General features: G+C 33.1%; 1 protein-coding gene across 2 annotated transcripts in view; it reads right to left on the minus strand.

Annotated features, from left to right (window-relative positions):
- Positions 1 to 19,125, minus strand: part of LOC128674852 (uncharacterized protein) — an 86,261-nt gene that overhangs the window by 7,890 nt on the left and 59,246 nt on the right. For both annotated transcript variants that reach the window (XM_053753803.2, XM_053753802.2), the window contains exons 5-7: positions 10,876 to 10,973; positions 9,053 to 9,190; positions 8,059 to 8,136 (exon numbers count right to left, since the gene is read on the minus strand). In XM_053753803.2, coding sequence (XP_053609778.1) covers positions 8,059 to 8,136; positions 9,053 to 9,190; positions 10,876 to 10,973 — 314 coding nt within the window. The remainder of the gene's footprint in view (positions 1 to 8,058; positions 8,137 to 9,052; positions 9,191 to 10,875; positions 10,974 to 19,125) is intronic.

Genomic DNA, 19,125 nt, shown 5'->3' on the forward strand with positions numbered 1-19,125 from the left:
ATCTAATTTAAAACTCGTTGGATTGGCATCCTCTAGCCGTGAAGAAAGTTAAATCTAGAATAATAAACTAGAATGTTTAATTACCTGTGAAACAATCCTCTAAGTGAATGCTACAGACGTTCTTAAGTCTTTTCAGTAACGTTATTTGGTACTGTAAGTAACGTTACTTGATGGTACTGTAAGTGGTAGTGGAATTTTAAACCATAAAGCAACTACAAAGATACCTAATTTAGTATTAAGTTCTATATAAAACGGTCTAATTAGATCTAAACAGCGGTGTCTAATGGTAATTTCTTTATTTCACTATCCAGTATTTTGAAATTCGATACTACAAATTATGTAATTATTGCTTTCTTTAATTTTATTGTTCAATAAGTGCTTCTTTAGTTTAGTTCGTAGTAACATTTAGTTTTTTTTCCAGTGCCAAGTAAAAAACGACTAAAACTCCTAACTGTTCATAAACATACCCTACTCCCAAAGTACTAAACTGAACACCCGACCTTCACTCAAGTAGCTTATTCCTTATTTCACGGTTTTGTGTATTACAGACAGTTAAAACTTTTCTTGAATAAAGTTCTTATGTGTGAACTTTATTCAAGAAAAGAAAAGTAATTCGCAATTTAATATAATAATGTTAAACAAGACTATTTATCCATCAAAGAGAATAATGATGAACATTGCTGGATTGCAAAGAAAATTGTGTTACGTCATCTAAACTATGGTCGCCTAATTTACTTTTGAACCATTGAACCCTTTTTGAAAGCAAAGGTCGCCGTGTGGGCAGCATAAATTATTATGACACAGCTGACGTCCGACAAAATGGCCCATCCTTTATAAACAGTAGGTATTTTAAATCAATCACAAAAAATATTGATTCGCCTTAGTAAGTTAAAGTTGTTCATTTGAAGCAGCGAAGTGAATAATTCTATTTGATGCCGAGTGAAAATAATGTGGTATTGATTCACCTCATCGGGTTTAAGCGAGAACTCAAATAAACGTTTTCTATGTCGACGTCTAACAAACATTTCAAAAATCTCCTGGATTTGAACTTAGTTTAGACTCGCAATTTGTTAATATTGAATAACCGTTTACTGGAAGAGATGCCTCGTCAAGAAACCCCAGATGGTAGCGTCGATCGATTAGAACATGCCTCGTTAGTTGAGAGAGGTGAGAACGTGTCTCGCCCGGGGCAACAGCAAGAAGCCCAAAATCAATCTGGTTAAATTAACAATTTAACAACTTCTATATTGATAGAATCAGGAACAAATACAAGGTTTAATGACCTACACCATAGATACAAGTTATTATTTTGTTATGGAGGAAGCCATATCACGTAAGGCAAAGAGTATAAATAAAAGTTTTTTCATAATAATCCTATCCTTTGATGTGCTATTCGGACGGAATATATTTCGGTAAAAAATTGGGTTTGCTAACCATGACGATACATAATTTACTTTCAGTTTTGACTAATTTCGCTTCGTTTCGAAAATATATGGTAGAAGAATTTCCCTAGTAAATTTTTATTTGAGCCTGCTGGGAAAAAAATCTTTGAGTTGCTTCCATTCGTCTGCTGCATTTAGTGGATAATCTAAATTTATATCATTACTAGCTTTGGCCTGCGACTTCGCCCGCGTGGGAATTTTGAGACAAAATATAGTCTATATAGTAATCTTGGATAATGTTGACCTCTCTAATTGTGAAAGAATTTTTGAAATTGGTACGGTAGTTTCGGAAATTACCCGCATCAAAAATACAAACTCACAAATGCTAACCTCTTTATAACATAGTATATAGATTGTACATATTTATTTACAACAACGAACTTCAAAATTAGACAAAAGTTATGATTACAAAGTAAAGCGAAGACTGGTAGGTAAGATTGGTAGGTACTCGTTTGACCGAAAACTGACAAGCATCACTTTAACAAACTTTGGTCTTTCAAATATTTTAATATCAATCCCGGAGACTTCAAACTTCGATTGTACAAGTTTCAAACAGCGAGCACTTTCTGCCAATTTAATGATGGCCAATTACATTATTTTTTGGTCAAATTATTCGGCAATCTCGGCAGATTTCCAGGCGATGTTCTCATTTTTATGTGAGACTTAATATTAATATGGCATAAAACATAGGCTACTATTCATTGATGATATCAGAAAAAGTTCTTCGTATAAGTACCTATTGTAAGCGATAGTTTTTAATTCAAAAATTCCTGGAATTCAGAAATTATCCTGGGTCTAGTTTTATGAGTTAAAGGGTCACGTCGTCAGAAAGGGCTTTATTAATTTAGCTCCTCCTTATTTTCAATATCGTGGTGAATCCATTCAGTTAGTAAATATGAATAAACACCGAAACATAAATGTCAAGGACAAAGTTGAGTCATGTTGGAAGAATAAAAAGTAGAAAAATAATACTAATGTAATGAGACAATTTAATTATCTAAAATGTAAATTATACGAGACATTGTCTATTGCAGCGTTCGTATTAGGTAGAACGTTAATGATTTAAAAGCAATCAACAAATGAAAAACATCTTTAATTATTTCAAGTTGACAAACTATTCACACAAATTAGCTATAAATCCACATCACCACGAGTCATTCCCAAAGGCTTAGAATCACTTCAGACAGATCCAATGTAATGTCCCCAAATCCCTTTGTCACCTCCTTCTTTGTCCCACGTAATCTCAGGATTTTGTTTCGAATTTCCATGAGGAGCGGAGAGATTTGTGTCGTCAATGTATCTATTTTGGAATCTCTAGATATTTTATTCGAAATGTGCTGTATAAAAATGATAGTCTCTTATTTATGAAAGTTAATTTTACATTTGTTTTAGAAATGAATTCATTATATCTTTGAAAATAATCGCAGTGAAAGTTTAAGAAGACGTTTCCGATCAGTGTAAATTTTAAAATGTTTTTTGTTAAATGTTTTTTGTTAAATGTTTTTTTTTTTTACTGTAAAATATCTGATGAAACAGATATCGTTTTAATACTCAATAATAAATTATTTACTTTGGATACTATTGTATCCGAACGGTATATAGTAAATGTTAGCAATCGAGTTCTTAAAACTATATCAGTAATATATTTTCCTTCATTTTACGACTTACATTTTGCCTCTAAAGTTTCAATGGTAGGTAAGGCAAGTAAATTGCTAGATGCATTGCAACAATTTATACCCAGTGCAGTAAATAATACATAAATGAATAGGCCACACTAGACTAATGAATAGATAGCGTGTGGAAAAAAACTAATTTTGTTTTCAAAACTGGGCCATGTTTTACGTGTTGCAGTTCGAGTAGTTCAATTTAATTTTGTTACTATGACATTTTTTCAAATCATTTTGCTGTGTTAAAATGTATATGCCTATTTCAATAGAATTGAGCCAAATTGCACCCATCATCGGTTCCATTAAGTGTACCGATCTATAATATTAATATAAGTAGTTTTATGGCTTTGCTATCGTGTAATATTTAATAGTTGTAAATGAAGTGAAATAAATAAAAATATTTTTCAGGTGCTGTTCCACGAATTATAAAAATAATAGCTACGCCGCGGGACTTCGCTCCCGTGGGAATTTCGGTATAAAAAGTATGTTTTATTCTAGGTAATATTTTACTCGTGTACCAAATTCAATAACAAGCCGTGCAGTATATTTTGCACGCACACATGCACAAATACATCCTCACAAACTTAAAACACCTCGAGTTAAGTAGTGGTGATCTATTTGTTCTGAAGATATGAAAAATATAGGATACTTATACACTTCGCTTAAACTCAAAACGCATCGATTTACGATGTCGTTAACTTCACTATTAGACTGACCAATAATGTTTAAAAGAACTTTTACTAATCACAAGAGAGTGCCAACATGATAAATCGATGCTAATCAGGTGTGAAGAGTTTGACCTAAAAGCGTTTAAATGACGTAAGAGTTTGGACAGACACTAGACCAAAAATAAAGCCTTTTGTTTTTATATTTTATCAGAAGAAGTTATTATACCTATTTATTGAAAACTTATAATGGAACACATTACGGGTGAGTTGCACCGTAAAATTTAACATTAATTTTAAATGGCGCGCCGCAGACATATAGATAAAATGTTGTACTTTGCGTTCTTTTTCACACTTTCGCTTAAAGTTAACGTCAAATTTGACGTACATCGTCAAATTTGACGAACTCTCGTTTGAAAATACAGACTTTTTTTTTTATTTTGAGAACAAAAAAAGAAGACTACCTAGGTCTCAATAAAAATATAATTCGCAAACATTGGAAGAGTGTTTTAATTTAATTAATTAATGTCTGTTGTGTAGACATAGACATGTATTTTATTTACTAAATCTAAAATGTATTATTTGTAAGTACATGAATTATTAATTACTGAATACATTTTCAATTCTAACGTAAATAGCGTTTGATTTAAATGTTACACCTAGTTTAATGCCAGTTTCATATTAAATAATATGGTAATATTTCTCTACACCAGGATATCTAATCTAAAACTAAATTAGTTCCTTCATAACGTACACGTGTACAAGGAAAGGTGAATGTTACGGCCAAAACACCGAAGTGCGGCTAGACCTTGGTATAGCCGCACTTCAGATTTAAGATATGTTCGAAGTAATAAAAATAATCAATTCTGTATGATTTCAGCTAAGATAGAATAGATAGATAGAATTGATAAGAATGTTTTTTTTATATATTTGTTTTTAATATGCATTAAAAACACAAATTGTAACATTTTTAACATTGCTAATGCTAATGTAAATGAATGTAAAGTCGCGAAACTTGGTTAAAGAAACAGAATAGGACGACCAAAATCAATTTTCCCAAACTGTTTACATAAAACGATTTTTTATTAAAATATGGGAATATTTTACTAGTTCGGGAATATTTTAACGTTATTTGGCGCGTAACCTTCTCAAAAGCCGTAATTACCTCTCCATATTTTTTTCTTTTTTCGCACTCACTCAAAAATGAAGTTCCATTTCAATTTTAATTAAGCTTTCGTACTTGCACGTACTGGCACTTTAGCTTAGATTGATATTCTTTTGCTACTTTTAAAAAATACTAATATAAAAAAATATGTATTTGATGTAAATAAATTTATAAGTATTTATTGACGACCTCGGTGGCGCAGTGGTAAAGTGCCTCTGAACCGAGAGGTCCCGGGTTCGATCCCCGGTGCGGTCATGATGGAAAATTATCTTTTTCTGATTGGCCCGGATCTTGGATGTTTATCTATATATGTATTTGTTATAAAATATAGTATCGTTCAGTTAGTGTCCCATAACACAAGTCTCGAACTTACTTTGGGGCTAGCTCAATCTGTGTGATTTGACCTAATATATTAAATAATAAATATAAATTTTATATTTATAAGTTTACCCATAAAATGTAAGTAGTTTAATTTTTGCTAAAGTGAAGCCTGAAATTGATTTTAGTAAAGTTTTAGTAAAGTATAACCAATAGAAGTTCATTTTGCATGAATTTTCTAAATTTTTAAAAAGTTTACACAATTTTTGCACTTACAGAAAATCATGATCGAAAAACTAGTCATACTATTATTTCGTGAAAACCGTACGAAATTCCGCTCCGTAGTTTTTAAGTTTATCGCGTTCATTCTAACAGAAGTGACAGGTAGACTTATTTTAATAACACGTGAGGATTAAACAATAAAATAACGAAAAATTTACTTTCCATGCTATACCCAAGCTTAATTTGAAAGTAAATCTATTTGTCTATTACCTAGTCTTATTGAGATGTAGCTTCTAACCCAATAAAATTCTTCAATTGATTTTACACTCGTCGCTGCCGTAACTTCGGTATCTTTATGTATTCTCGTGACAAAGCTTGGTTACGATCAGAATCAGATCTCCCCCCACTTAAAGGACGTAGGGTTTTACAGGCCATTTGTATCAAGGGAGTCTTTGATAGTAAGATTTGAAGGGCCTCGTCAAATTTATATTTTGTTTCAAATAACTTCACTGATAACAGCCTTTGCGACGACCTTTATAATGCAATTATTTTCAATTGATCAATAGTGATGACCGCAACTGGTTTTTATCTGATCGTATTTCCGATCAATAGAAATCAATAGTGTCATTTTCAATAGAAATAGATATAAGAAAAATAATTTACGTATACATAAATTAAAAAATCTTAAAACGAAATTAATGAAAATGTTATCAAGCATTTCATTTAATAGAATTGCAGTTTATTTGCGGCGGACACTTTTTATTTGCCCGGTACAAACCCGTGGGGCATTATAAAAGGGAATAAAACGCGTTTTACACTTCATTTTATAACATTCGTAAAATGTCTGAATGTACGTCTTTACGTCTACAACATTGCGATTGCGGGATCTATCATGTTTTACTTAGGACTCGTAAAATTCATACGTTTTCTTGAAATTACTACGTTGCTTTATCTATGCCTTTTTATGAGTGAATGCGTAGTTTATGCTTCGAATCATCGTTGTGTAAAAATATTATATTCTTTCTATGACTAATATAATGTAAAAGAGTGAATTTCATATGTTATTTTTTATGCTACAAGTAAAGTTAGGAAGGTATTGTTATAATGTATGTGTTTCATAAAACGAAACTTGTGCGACTTTTACCATTGCACGATGATAAAGAATAATAAACAACACTAATTTCAATGCATAAACAAAAAAGAAATACCTACTTTCAATTACACTATGATAAAAATAACTTGAAAAAATTTAAATTGTACCTACGCTCTAAGGATATTTAGTATCTCTGAGATATCTCCAAACCTATTCTGTCAAAAGCTACAATATTGTTTTTATATTAAGTGTCATATTGCACGCTAACATTTCAACGGGTATTCAGCAACATTTTGTTGCATTTTTTAAATAAAAATCTATGGACATCGTTGCTTTGAGTACATTGAACGGATAAAAACTTATACATATTAGGTTTCTGTAATAGTTGATTTTAAAGTGTGAATATATAAATGAAGTTTACCTAGAATATAATTTATGGCAAGAAAAACCAATCTAACTCAAGTAATGGGAAAAATACGAATTTGCAGTTACAACATAAAAATTAAAAGTACACGAATCTCATCATCATCATCAACAGCCATTTTAAACGTCCCATTGTCCAACCAACCCAACGGTAAGGAGTTTGGGCCATGACCCATTACCCGGCCCATTGCGGTTTGGCGGGTTGGCGGTCATGAATCAAATTTGGGTAAGTATTTTGTTTTATTTTTGTTTCTTTATTTTTAAATTTTAATTTTGTTAATAAAAATAATAATTTTTAAAATGTCATCCTATTAACCTTACTATTATTTGTGTGAACATTGAAAACGATTTCACAATTCATTTACAATCATCCAATCAACAGTCATTTGGTAGTCAACCATTTTTAAATATAGCTCGTTGCAGGATTTGCCTGACCTTCATGGCGTGGTGCAATGCGGTTCAGATCACGCTATAGCCACAGTTGCAAATAAATTCCTGTCTTAACCTTGGTGGACTGATAAAATCTGAGTTTATTTCTCATCAATTATAAAGTCTGTATTATGACGATTTTGATATCTTTCAAGCTTCAATAATAAACATTTAGTTCTTTGATTATGCTTGCATTTTCTTTTACGTATGGGCTTGCAGTAGTTTTTCTTTGTATTGTCCCTCTTTCTCTTCAATATTTGACATTGAAAGAAAGAAGTATATTTTTTTCTATATTTATTTTATATTTTTAATAATGAAATGTATATTACTATATTTCCCTAATTAAACTTTCTTTTAGATGGTTTCAAGGTTGGTACTTTACATTCTATTCGTATGTGTAACTACGCCTTAATTATGTCAATTCACTTAACATTCGTTATGGTAGGTACTAGGTACATTCATTCCGAAATTAGCATATTTTATTTACAATAGGTACGTCGAAAAGACCCATATCCACACACAGATAAACATACTCACCAAGAACCTTCACGAACGTGACATCATATTCTTCATTTAAAATTTGTATCCGACACATAAAAATGAAAAGAACATATTTTTAAAAAATAACATTTACCGAACACGCCGACGGTGCTGAATGTGCACCGCAGGTCCCTCCTGCGGTAGCTGCTGCCAATGCACTGCTTCCAGGCACCTATGAAACAAAAAAGATAAATATTTCCAACAATCCATTCAATCCTGAAACAGCAAATGATATCTAAGATATTGGAAATGAAGTGAATAATACGCCTAATGAGCTAACAAATGAGATCATTGACGAACAAGATTAAATATAAATAATCTACCTACACGATAATCTAATTCTACTGATTTTATACGTTTCTGCTACAGTATGTAGGGAGCAAATAGGAACAAGGACTTACACTTTGCTAATGCTAATTCTATTACTAATATAATAAATGAAGATTTTATATATAAGGATATGATCGAGGAGCAAAGAGCCATGTAATACACTAGCAAATTTAAAGTAGGAGGAATTGGTACAGTATTCTTGAAAGCTGCTGTAGCAATTTTGGGCAAAAATTTTAACACACCATATTGGGGTCCTATAGCGGCGATGGAACGAGGGGATGGCAGTGATCCACCTGCCAAAATATTTCTCTTTGGAAAAATATAGTAGAAATCTAGCCAATATTTTTCTCGAAAGGATCTTTTCATATTAATATTTTCCCTAAATATTAGGTTTGTGCAACTTGTTATGAACTAAATTATAGTGTAATTTAACTTTTAAACTATTGTGTCTGATTTACATACAAATTAAAAAAATTACTACTATACAACATCACGACTTATATAAACACATTATTATAATTGAATTTCAAAATTATTAATGAAATGAAGTGAGTCTCCTGCGTTACGTAGCGCATATCAGTCTATGTGATTCGTCTCTTGCGCTCTTGAGGTGTGTGATAGAGATAAACTGTATTCACGTAACGACTACACGCCACGCCGTGAACATTTTTAAAATATTTTCAGTTTATTTAAAACTATAGTTAATAAAAATGTATAAAAAATTGATCCTTTGACATCAAAATGACAGTCTTTCTCACCTTTAACTGTTCCTGCTTGTAATCTGGCTGATAGGGCAGTAGCATCCGGATCTTGCCCCATCGGTTGAAGAAGAGTGCAATAGCTCCGATCCACACTATCAGAACTAACACTACGATGCCTATCTCCACGCCCCTTATCTATGGACAAAAAACACACGAATGTGTTTAGGAAAGCTAACGAGAACGGGTATCTGTTTTTAGACATCCAACTAAACTTTATTGTTCATTTACGCATTTATCATTATACTAGCTCCCCATAACTTCGAATGTTAATAAAAATCCGTATCCCGTGGGAATTTCAGGTAATCCCTTCTTAGTGCTCCCCTACACTATCCTAGGAACCTACACACCGAATTTCGGCTTCCTACGCCCAGTAGTTTCGCCTATGCGTTGTCTGTCAGTCAGTCACTCAGTAACGCAATAGTTTTATATATATAGATGAAAAATATTGTTGAGATTTCATCGAGTAACTAAAGTATTCCAAAGACCAGGCCAAGTGGAGAATAAAAAGTATGAAAATAGACTCCGAAGCTGTCATCATAGAAAACCGCTCAGATGTGAAAGTGTTAGGTTGATAATATTATGATGATTATTTTATATCTATTTATTAATTTATATACACAATATAATAGTGTAAATATGAAACTTATAAATAGGAAACTAAGTACAAAGGAACTGCTTATTTCTATAGACTTCTTTTTAAGTGGACGCGAAATAAAAATGCCAAAAAAAACTCCCTTTCTTAGCAAGAAACTTTATAACCACTATAAAAAATGTGATTCTTATTCGTCCTTGAAAACTTACTCGACTTATTGAATAATTATTTTACTCCACATAGCGACTGAACTGAAACTATTATAGTTTCGTGTTATGCATAACTTGATCACGCAATCCCTAATCCAATGGTAAGATTACATAATTTTTGACCGCTTAACCACATTATAACAAAGAGTTTTACCCTAAACTCTGTCATGACGTATATCGAATTTATTTCATTGAACTCTGGTATTAAATATTATCAGAGTGGTTTATAATAATAGATTTAGATTCGCAATGAATGTCTAAGTAAATAAATTAAAAACTAGAAACTCTACGAGAATAACTTTACTAATTACTTGCGAAATCCAATTGAGTGTTAAATTTCAGTTTAACACATATACATCCGTGTTATTTATACAAATCTTCATATAAGCTTCAGAGATATCCGGGTAAAATAAAAAAATAAAATTCAGTTCATACTTCTTTTGTGCTAGCTGCACTCCGGGACTTTATTAAAAATATCATACTTATGTAATAGAATATAACTTTTAGGGTGGCTTGCAACGTCAACTTTGACGTAAACTTTAATGTGTGCAGTATAACGTAAAGTACTCTATTTTTCAAACCGTCAGCGGCGCGCCGGTTAAAATCAATCTCAAATGAACGTTGATTAATTGATGGTGAGTTTCAACTTACCCTTAATATGGCTGTTAATTACAAAATTTACGAAAGAGCCTGATCATCCAGGACACAGGGTATTCTAATCTGGAACCCAGACCTCATCATTACATGTCGTAATTGTATTGTAAGGAACAAAATTATAATAGCGTATGATTTTATTTTAAACTAGCCGCCGGGCCCGGCCCCTCTTTGCACGATCTATTAGGCTGTAGTGTATGTTTAAACCTTAATTAATAAATTGTCTAAACAACAGTGAAAACTGCATCAAAGTTGCGTGATATCAAAGAAGAAAACTTAGAAACATACAGACGCGACGGGCGATTTAGTTTTAGGCTATTTCGTTGTTTTAAATACATTAGCAATGAAAACATTGTGATATGTACCGTAGGGAAAGTTGGTGAAGGATCAGGTGGCGCGACAGATGAGCGGGGCGTGGCCCCTCCCAGCGCGCCGTCCTGTTGCGGCGACGTCCGCGGGGGCTCTGCAACAGAATATCGATATTAATGCCAGCTACACACAACTATCGCTGATTCTGATGACGTAAATCAATGTACATCGTGAAGTTTATATGTGAGCTTATTTTACTATCAGCAAAAACCAGCAATGTACGTTAACACAAACCACCAAGTTCGAAGTACTGTTTGCTAGTGTATAGGCAGCTTATAAATCAAAGCCAACTTGCACACTAGCGCCACCGTAATATTTTCACCAATTCATTTTTTTGAATTTTTTCAATTTCAGACTTTTATTGGACACAGCGGCTACCAAAATCCAAGTCGTAAATTGTGACTACATTTTGTATAATGAAAAATTATATGTTTATCTTGTGTACCATAATCTCCAGTAGTATGTTTCTAGTTTTTGCTATAAATTAAAAGAAATTGATAGATATGTGATGATAGCGCACTGATGTGTTGCCATACAAACACATACATAAGACATATCGTGATAACCATGGCACAACGATATTGTTATTAAACTTGTAGAATAAAACGGAAAATTATTAATCAATTAGCTTTTACTCGGCTTCACCCGCTTCACTTTCCCAAGGAAATTATTCTTTTTTCCAGGATTAAAATTAATTTATGGAGTTTGTGTTATACAAAATTTCAAGAATATTGTTTGAGTAGTTAAATCATGTAGAGGTGACATAAAAACTACTAGGATAAATAGTTGTGATTTGGATAGGATTTTTGGACATGAGCTTAGAAATTTTTTTTTCAATGATTATCATAATATTTTTGGTCATTTTATTTGGAAACATAATTATCATGCTTTTGTTTTCCAAGATATTTATTTATTCGTACAAGATATTGATATGTTATCAATGGTTTCCTGCAGAGGTGGCAGCATTATGCATTCGACAGAGATTAGTGAAAAAGAACGGTCTTTGTCCCACAGGATACTAAAGGAGGCTAAAAAATGTTAATTAGCGACACCTATAGAATTTCTGTAGCTATATAACAACCTATTACATTGCAACAAGACAGTTTAAATGTCGAGTACAAGTTTAGAAGTCGGTCAGAGAGCTTTCAGTACGCTCTGTGAGAGTATTTAAAGCGTGCTTGGCGATCCAAATGTGAGAACTCGTATAGTCGACTAAGAAATTGTTTACAATCGTCTATTACATTTATTTAATCTACAGGATTATTAGTAAATCGCCAACGACCTTCTTCTTATTTCTATCTATCGTTTTCCTGTCAAAACAATGTCACCTTAACAGCAGTTCACCAAATAATTAACATTATGTGAAGGATGTTTAGCGTGCCAATGGTCTGACAACTAGGGTTGCCGACGACCGTGCGAAGTGGAGAAGAAAAAGTAGCAAAGCGGGCCCTGGGCTCCGACGCTCAACGGCTGAGGAAGACCCGGGAATACAATTAGATGATCTTTCATCTGATCTTATTCCCGGTTCTGATTAAGGGAAAATTACCAATATTAATTTAAGTAGCAGAATTGGGGATGTCGATATGGATGTGTTAGTGTGACAAGAGTTAGGAGCAAATATATTAGAGGGACTATGAAGGTTACTCCGGTAGTAGATTAAAAATAAGGGCAGGTATATCTAACATGGTGTTTGGTCATGTAATTAAATGTGTGAAAGTATATTATGTACTATGACATATTATTATAAAAAAACAATGTAAAAAACAATAATGGTAAGCCCTTCTGGCATGATAGGGACCAACACAGTTCAAATGAGTTTCTTTCGACATTTCTTCTCAGCAGTGGTCGTTCCGAAATGCCAGTAGTTTGTAGCTTGTGAGAAAGTAATTTCTCACAAGCTACAAACTACTACATAAATAGTAATATTTAATACAAAAATTGACGTGAAAAAGTGCCTGTGAACGTCTAATTTGTGAATAAATTATTTGATATGAACATCTTGTGAATGAAAGTATGACAGAAATCAGATTGTTGCGGAAAAAAAGATATTGGCGAACACCACATTTAAAATTGATTTCAATATATAGAATCTGCTCATACCTATCTGGAAAGACACCAATGGCAATTAGATTTATTAGCCAGACTGTACATTTCAAGCATAAAACAATATTACCCATCAACAAAACTAACAGCAGTTACGAGTATATGCAAATAAAATTAATCTGCATCGTTGCAACAAAACTGCAATTTTGTACTGCACTTACACAGAATGGTCAATTAGCTTACACTGAGATTTATTTAATAACAAATGCTCACCTAATTCTAGGCTAGCGACAAACGCAGCAAGTTAACGGAACGCAGCGCGATACGTCAATATAAGTCATGTGTTTACTTTCGGCCTATATGCATGTCGCCGTCATTACCAAACACGTACTTGCACAGCTTTGCAACCCTACGGTATTTAGTCGCTCACCTAGGACGTTGGAAAACAGACTGTACTAAACTCAAAGATAAATAAAATTAAATGTACTCGTCTTAAACGACTCGTAAATTCAGAATAACCATTACAAGACCAGTCTTACACAATATAAAGATAATATAAACCAAACTATATTTTCAATACAAAAGATAAGTAGGTAATAAAATATACTGGCTTTTGTCCGCGGCTTCGCCCTCGTGAATTTCTCTGAGAAAGCGGAACCGACATGAGTTTCGTACAAACTTTCACCCCCCATTATAGTCATTTAGGGGTTGGAAAATAAAAGTTCTTCTAATTGTTTAAAAAAACATAGGTATCTATTCGCACTTATATTATTTACTTACTACCTGTAGCCCGCGGCTCCGCCTGTGGCAAAAAGTAGTCTATGACACTCTCCAGCTTTCCAACATTCCACACCAAAAATCATGTGATTTTTGGTGTGGAATGTTACGGAGCAACAAATTGATGTCAATTTGTTGCTCCGTTTTGACGTTAAAGACTGACAAACAAACACACTTTTACATTTATAATACTGTTATGGATTAACTACACACTTTATTAAAAGAACATATAAATAATATATACAAACATGAAAGGTAAAGACGATACTTCTTTTAATTTTATTCCATAACAACACAAGTATCTACTTGAACAGAGAAAACAAATATTAAAGCTCTGACAAGCTTTGCGATTGAGAAAGCATTCGGGAAATCGTTCAGCTGAGAGAGTGAGCGAAATTGTAAGCAAGTTTTCAAGAGTTATTCTTGTGCACTGACATTATTCTACGATTCTAGAACGTTACCCCAGGGATATAGAATGCAAGCGCATGAACTCATTGGCTTCAAGCCAGAGGCGTTGTGTTTCCTGTGAAGTTTGATCCAGAACTGTTAATTGATAGGGTTATCCCTCGACACGATTGAACGTAATAAAATAATCATTTTTGTGTATGAAAGTGTAATGTAAAATCGGAGCTGAATTTACACATTTTATGTAAGCTGAGCCTCGCGGCGTCACAGTACCGAATGAAACCAGGAAGTTGCGGATATAAGAGCTGAGAGAGTATTTTGTCAAGATTTATTTATGCCCACGTCATGTTCATCGTCTGATAGGAAAATGTTAAAAATTTGGCACTGTTTTGTACTTCGTACTTGGTTGTACCACCTGCAGTATGTACTTGTGGCCTTGTGAGTTGAGTAGGTCGTAGATATACCTACCTACCTTGTTTTCGCACGTGTTGCCCGTTGGAAGTACCTACATTTACTCAAACCGCAACTGCACTGATTGGAATCGTAACAATCTGTTTTCGTTTTTGTTCCCTTTCTGTCGTGTGTGTATAAATAATTGATAACATTGATTTCAGTTTATATTCAAGTCGTCTTGACTAATCTACCATAACAATAACGATTACCGCCATCTAGTGGCAAGTAGGTACACACATTAGTGAATACACTGTGCAGGTTTTGCCATTATATTTTACCAGTACCAAGTAGTGATCTATTAAAACTACTCTACATGATTTAGATTGGAATACAAACTCATGGCACGAGTAAGATTCGAACAAGTCTTTCAAACATAATATTGGCGTATTTCTGATAATGGGCCTCTTAATCACTGGACCACCACCGTTTCTTACTATTTATCTATATATTTTATCTACTGTGTATTGAAATTGTAAAATATTATATATGTTAGCAGTGAAAACAGTGAGGTGGCTGTCTGGCAGATCAAGGAAATGAACTTTCTGGAACGCTGCCAACTCCACAGTGTAGAATGTCTGTTACGAGTCATAATGAGATCAACTCTCTTCAGACTGCATTTAGGAGGCAAGATGCGAATCAAGCTATTTCTACAGCAATTTTCACTAAAGAGGATGTTATGAATGTACGAATCTATATATGATATTTAACGATTTCTCTATCAGTAGGGCAGGACCAACTTTCAAAAATTTTCAAATAAACTTTGTAAAATTCCAACAATATTTATTACAGTGTGTAGCTCTTATATTTACTTGGATGCTCTTATAATTATTTAATGGCGATAAAGTATTTTAGGTAAATACCTATAAAAGTGAGTTTGAATGGTGAAGCGCGAAGAATATGTGTTATAAAACTATAAAGCCCAAATTGATAAATATTTTGTTGAAGTTCAAAATAAGTATAGGTAGGTACATAGTTATAAGCCCATAAACCTTTTTTGATACAACTCCGCGTGGTTATATAGATATTAGTTACACGTTTTAATCACAACAATTCTTCGTGATGGAATTTTTTGTAAAAACTGTAACTTTATTTTATGTTTTCTTTAAAATACTTTTATATATATTTAATTAATGTCAGTCTCAAATGAATAGCCACGGTCATGTGAACCTAGTATTTTTCTTTAATTAAAACGAACTAGGTATTATTCCGTTTAAATTAACTCCACAAATCTTGGGCTCAGTTAAATTGCTTTTGAGGTCAAAGTACCGTTAAAGGAAAAACACTGTGATTTTATCATCATAATAGAATAAATCAAATTTTGTACTTAAATGAGAATTGTTTGCTTAAAACCTCGTGAAGGGAAATTTATTTGCATTTTAACAAGTTCCTCAATTTTATAGTACTTTTACGGATATTAATTCGGTTGGCATACAGAAACCGGTAACAAATAAAAATAAAATTTGCAAGCATTTAGAACCGATACTTCATAATGTTCTTCCAGTTATAAGATTGAACCTTAATTCTTAAGGATGTGCTGCACAGTCCAACGTTGATTTTAACCGGCGCGCCGCTGACGTTAAGACAAAATGGCATACTTTGCGTTTTTCTGCAACTTAACTGTTAAAGTTAACGTCAAAGTTGACGGTGCAACCCAACCTTTTAATGTGGTGTTTATTTTCAGCCATCTTTTACTAATCATATAGTTATGAGAAGGATTTCCACTCATAGCAATTGAAACAGATCGATATTTTTTTTATTTACGGAAAAGGATAACTGTACCATTCATCTCTGAAAAAAAAAATATTATTTTGGAAAATTACCGCTAGTTGTGCAGCGGGCAAAAGTTAGTACCTCCATAAAATCTGAGGACAGCAACTGGCAAAAACTAGTACATATAAGTCTTAATTCTCGCGGGACCTCTGGGTTTGAAATAGCTATGGAACTTGAACTTGATAAACGCAGAGGGCTTACCATCATCTCTTAACGCGATCCACTATACGGCCTAAACTGCATCGCGTATTCTTACCATGGACTTAATTTATACTTAATAAATAAAATAAATAAATAAATTTTTAGTATGAATGCGATTCATTTTAGGTTCGTAAATTGAACGGAGTTGCATTGGAATCGTTCTGAAAAAGTTGATGGTAGGCCTACAGAGGTCGGTTTTAATGTTTAGTGAGTTTACAACCGGGGAACGGAAAAAATTATCAAATATTGATAGATTTATAAACAACATCCAAATATGGAATATTTTATTTTAATCTTTACAAATATTACGTCAAACAAAATACATATAATCGCACAAAGTAATACAATAATTTAGTAATAATATACTTGCCTAACTTATTTGTGGGCACAGCAGTGCCCCCGCAAGTCGAGCAAAAAAAGAGGCACTGCCGTACCATCCTTTTCTCGATTTACAATTGACCCGTAACGTGTCCGGGGGAAAGGTGCCTAAAACACACTGGCAGCATTGTCACGCTGGATTGCAATGGCCAATCTCTGCACCAGAAAGACTCGAAGTGGGGGTCACCATTCTTTTCATCCATTCTATTCCCCAATTCGCTGACTAAACGTTTAATACTATACCCAAATTAAATGGGCATTATTTAAGAGGCCTAGAATATACATTCTAAATATGTATGTAATACACTATACGTGTATTACTACAAATTAGGCTCAAATGTAAGAGAAAATAATATATTGCATTAAAATTCATGTTATCTGATTTTCATAAGGAAGCAAAAAGGATTTTAATACCTCAAAAAAATGAAGATAGATAGCTATATAACAATGTTTTATCAAAATCCATCTGTCATTAGCAGTAATAAAAAAATATGTTCTAACCCGGCAATTACGTGTAAAACATATAACGGTAGCAATAAAAAAAGAATTGAAATTTTTTATAGCGCATATCAATGTCCCAGTTTCAATCGATCAACGGGTCACAGAGGGCATAGACCATAATGAAAGGTCATATTAATAATGTGTTATGGGTACTAAGTGCGTATAGAATAGGGACTAAGTACACGCTCATCGCACGCAACAGGTACCGCCTATTAAATTATCCATCTTTGCGATAAAGCTGATGTTACACTGGCCATTAATTGTAACTATAATAGCGAAGAATAAACAGAGTTGTATGAAATCATACGGAGATATTTTACCTCCCAATTTGTAGGCCTCTGAATTATGTACGATATTACAGCCAACCTTTATATGTTTCATCATCATTATCGAATTTAAAGTTCCTTCCATTACTCTTTCGCTTCGTATAGCTAATTTCTCCACTTCTTGACAAGACATGACGCCCACTTTTTGTTTTATTTGCCTGATGTAAGTCCGTCTTGGTCTTCCTACAGAACATACTTAGATTATTGATCTGACACGTAAGGTAGTGTTGCTCCTGATGTTCCATAAAAATCATTTTGAAATTAGTATGGATCATCAGGAGCAGGAGTGGACAGAGCATTGTCAGTCTAAAGTTGTAACGCCACGCATTATGACCTCTTTAGTCATATCGCGTGCGCGCTGGCATGATTTTTATTTCTTTCAGCCTAAATTCAAAATTTTAAATTATTGTTTCACTTGATATTTGGACACATTTTGACTCATTCATTACCATAACGATATCGGCACGTACTAAAAAATATTGTCTTGTTTACCCCATTAAAAGAGCAACATCTTTATAAAGTATCTAACTAGACAACTGTATCAGCCATTACATGCATTCGGTATGGAAAAAATCACGGATATACACACTCTTGAACTGTAATAATGCAAAGATGTACAGTTTATTCAGTGCTGAATCTTCAAAATTGTACTGTAACTTAACATAAAGTATAATTTACTTTGATCTCGGGTTTCGCAGCGTCACAGCCCATACACAGGATATTTCAAATATAATCTTGATTGTACGATGATTGTATGATTGTAATCGTAATACACAGAACTATATTTCTACATTTCACTCTATTTTGTAGAAATAAAGGCTCAGATTAAAAAGGTGGTCTATTTTTATATCTAGCGAGAAATGGTAGCGTGTCATAAAACATAATACGGTTATCTGCGGTCGAGAAATTTTGTGGTCTTTGTGATATTTTCTCATAGATGTAATATGTACATTGTCCACAAGGGTCTCATTATATCCAAGGATTTTATATTCACTGTTATTCAAGAAAATAAAATTGTATTATAACATTGTTCGTTGTTGTTATTGTAACTTATTTAAATTTTCGTAATTTCGGATTTTTTTTATTTAGAAGTAATTTTTATTCTTAAGTTATATAATAATTAAATAAATAAATAAATATATTAGGCCAATTACACAGATTGAGCTAACCCCAAAGTAAGTTCGAGATTTGTGTTATGGGATACTAACTCAACGATACTATATTTTATAACAAATACATATATAGATAAACATCAAAGACCCGGATCAATCAGAAAAAGATCATTTTCCATCATGACCCGACCAGGATCGAACCCTAATCCATAACCATCTCGTTTCAGAGGCAAGCACTTTACCACTGCGCCACCGAGGTCGTCAAATACTCAAATCTCAA

The sequence above is a fragment of the Plodia interpunctella genome, chromosome 13 (assembly GCF_027563975.2).
Source record: "Plodia interpunctella isolate USDA-ARS_2022_Savannah chromosome 13, ilPloInte3.2, whole genome shotgun sequence".
In the NCBI taxonomy this organism is placed as follows: Eukaryota; Metazoa; Arthropoda; class Insecta; order Lepidoptera; family Pyralidae; genus Plodia; species Plodia interpunctella.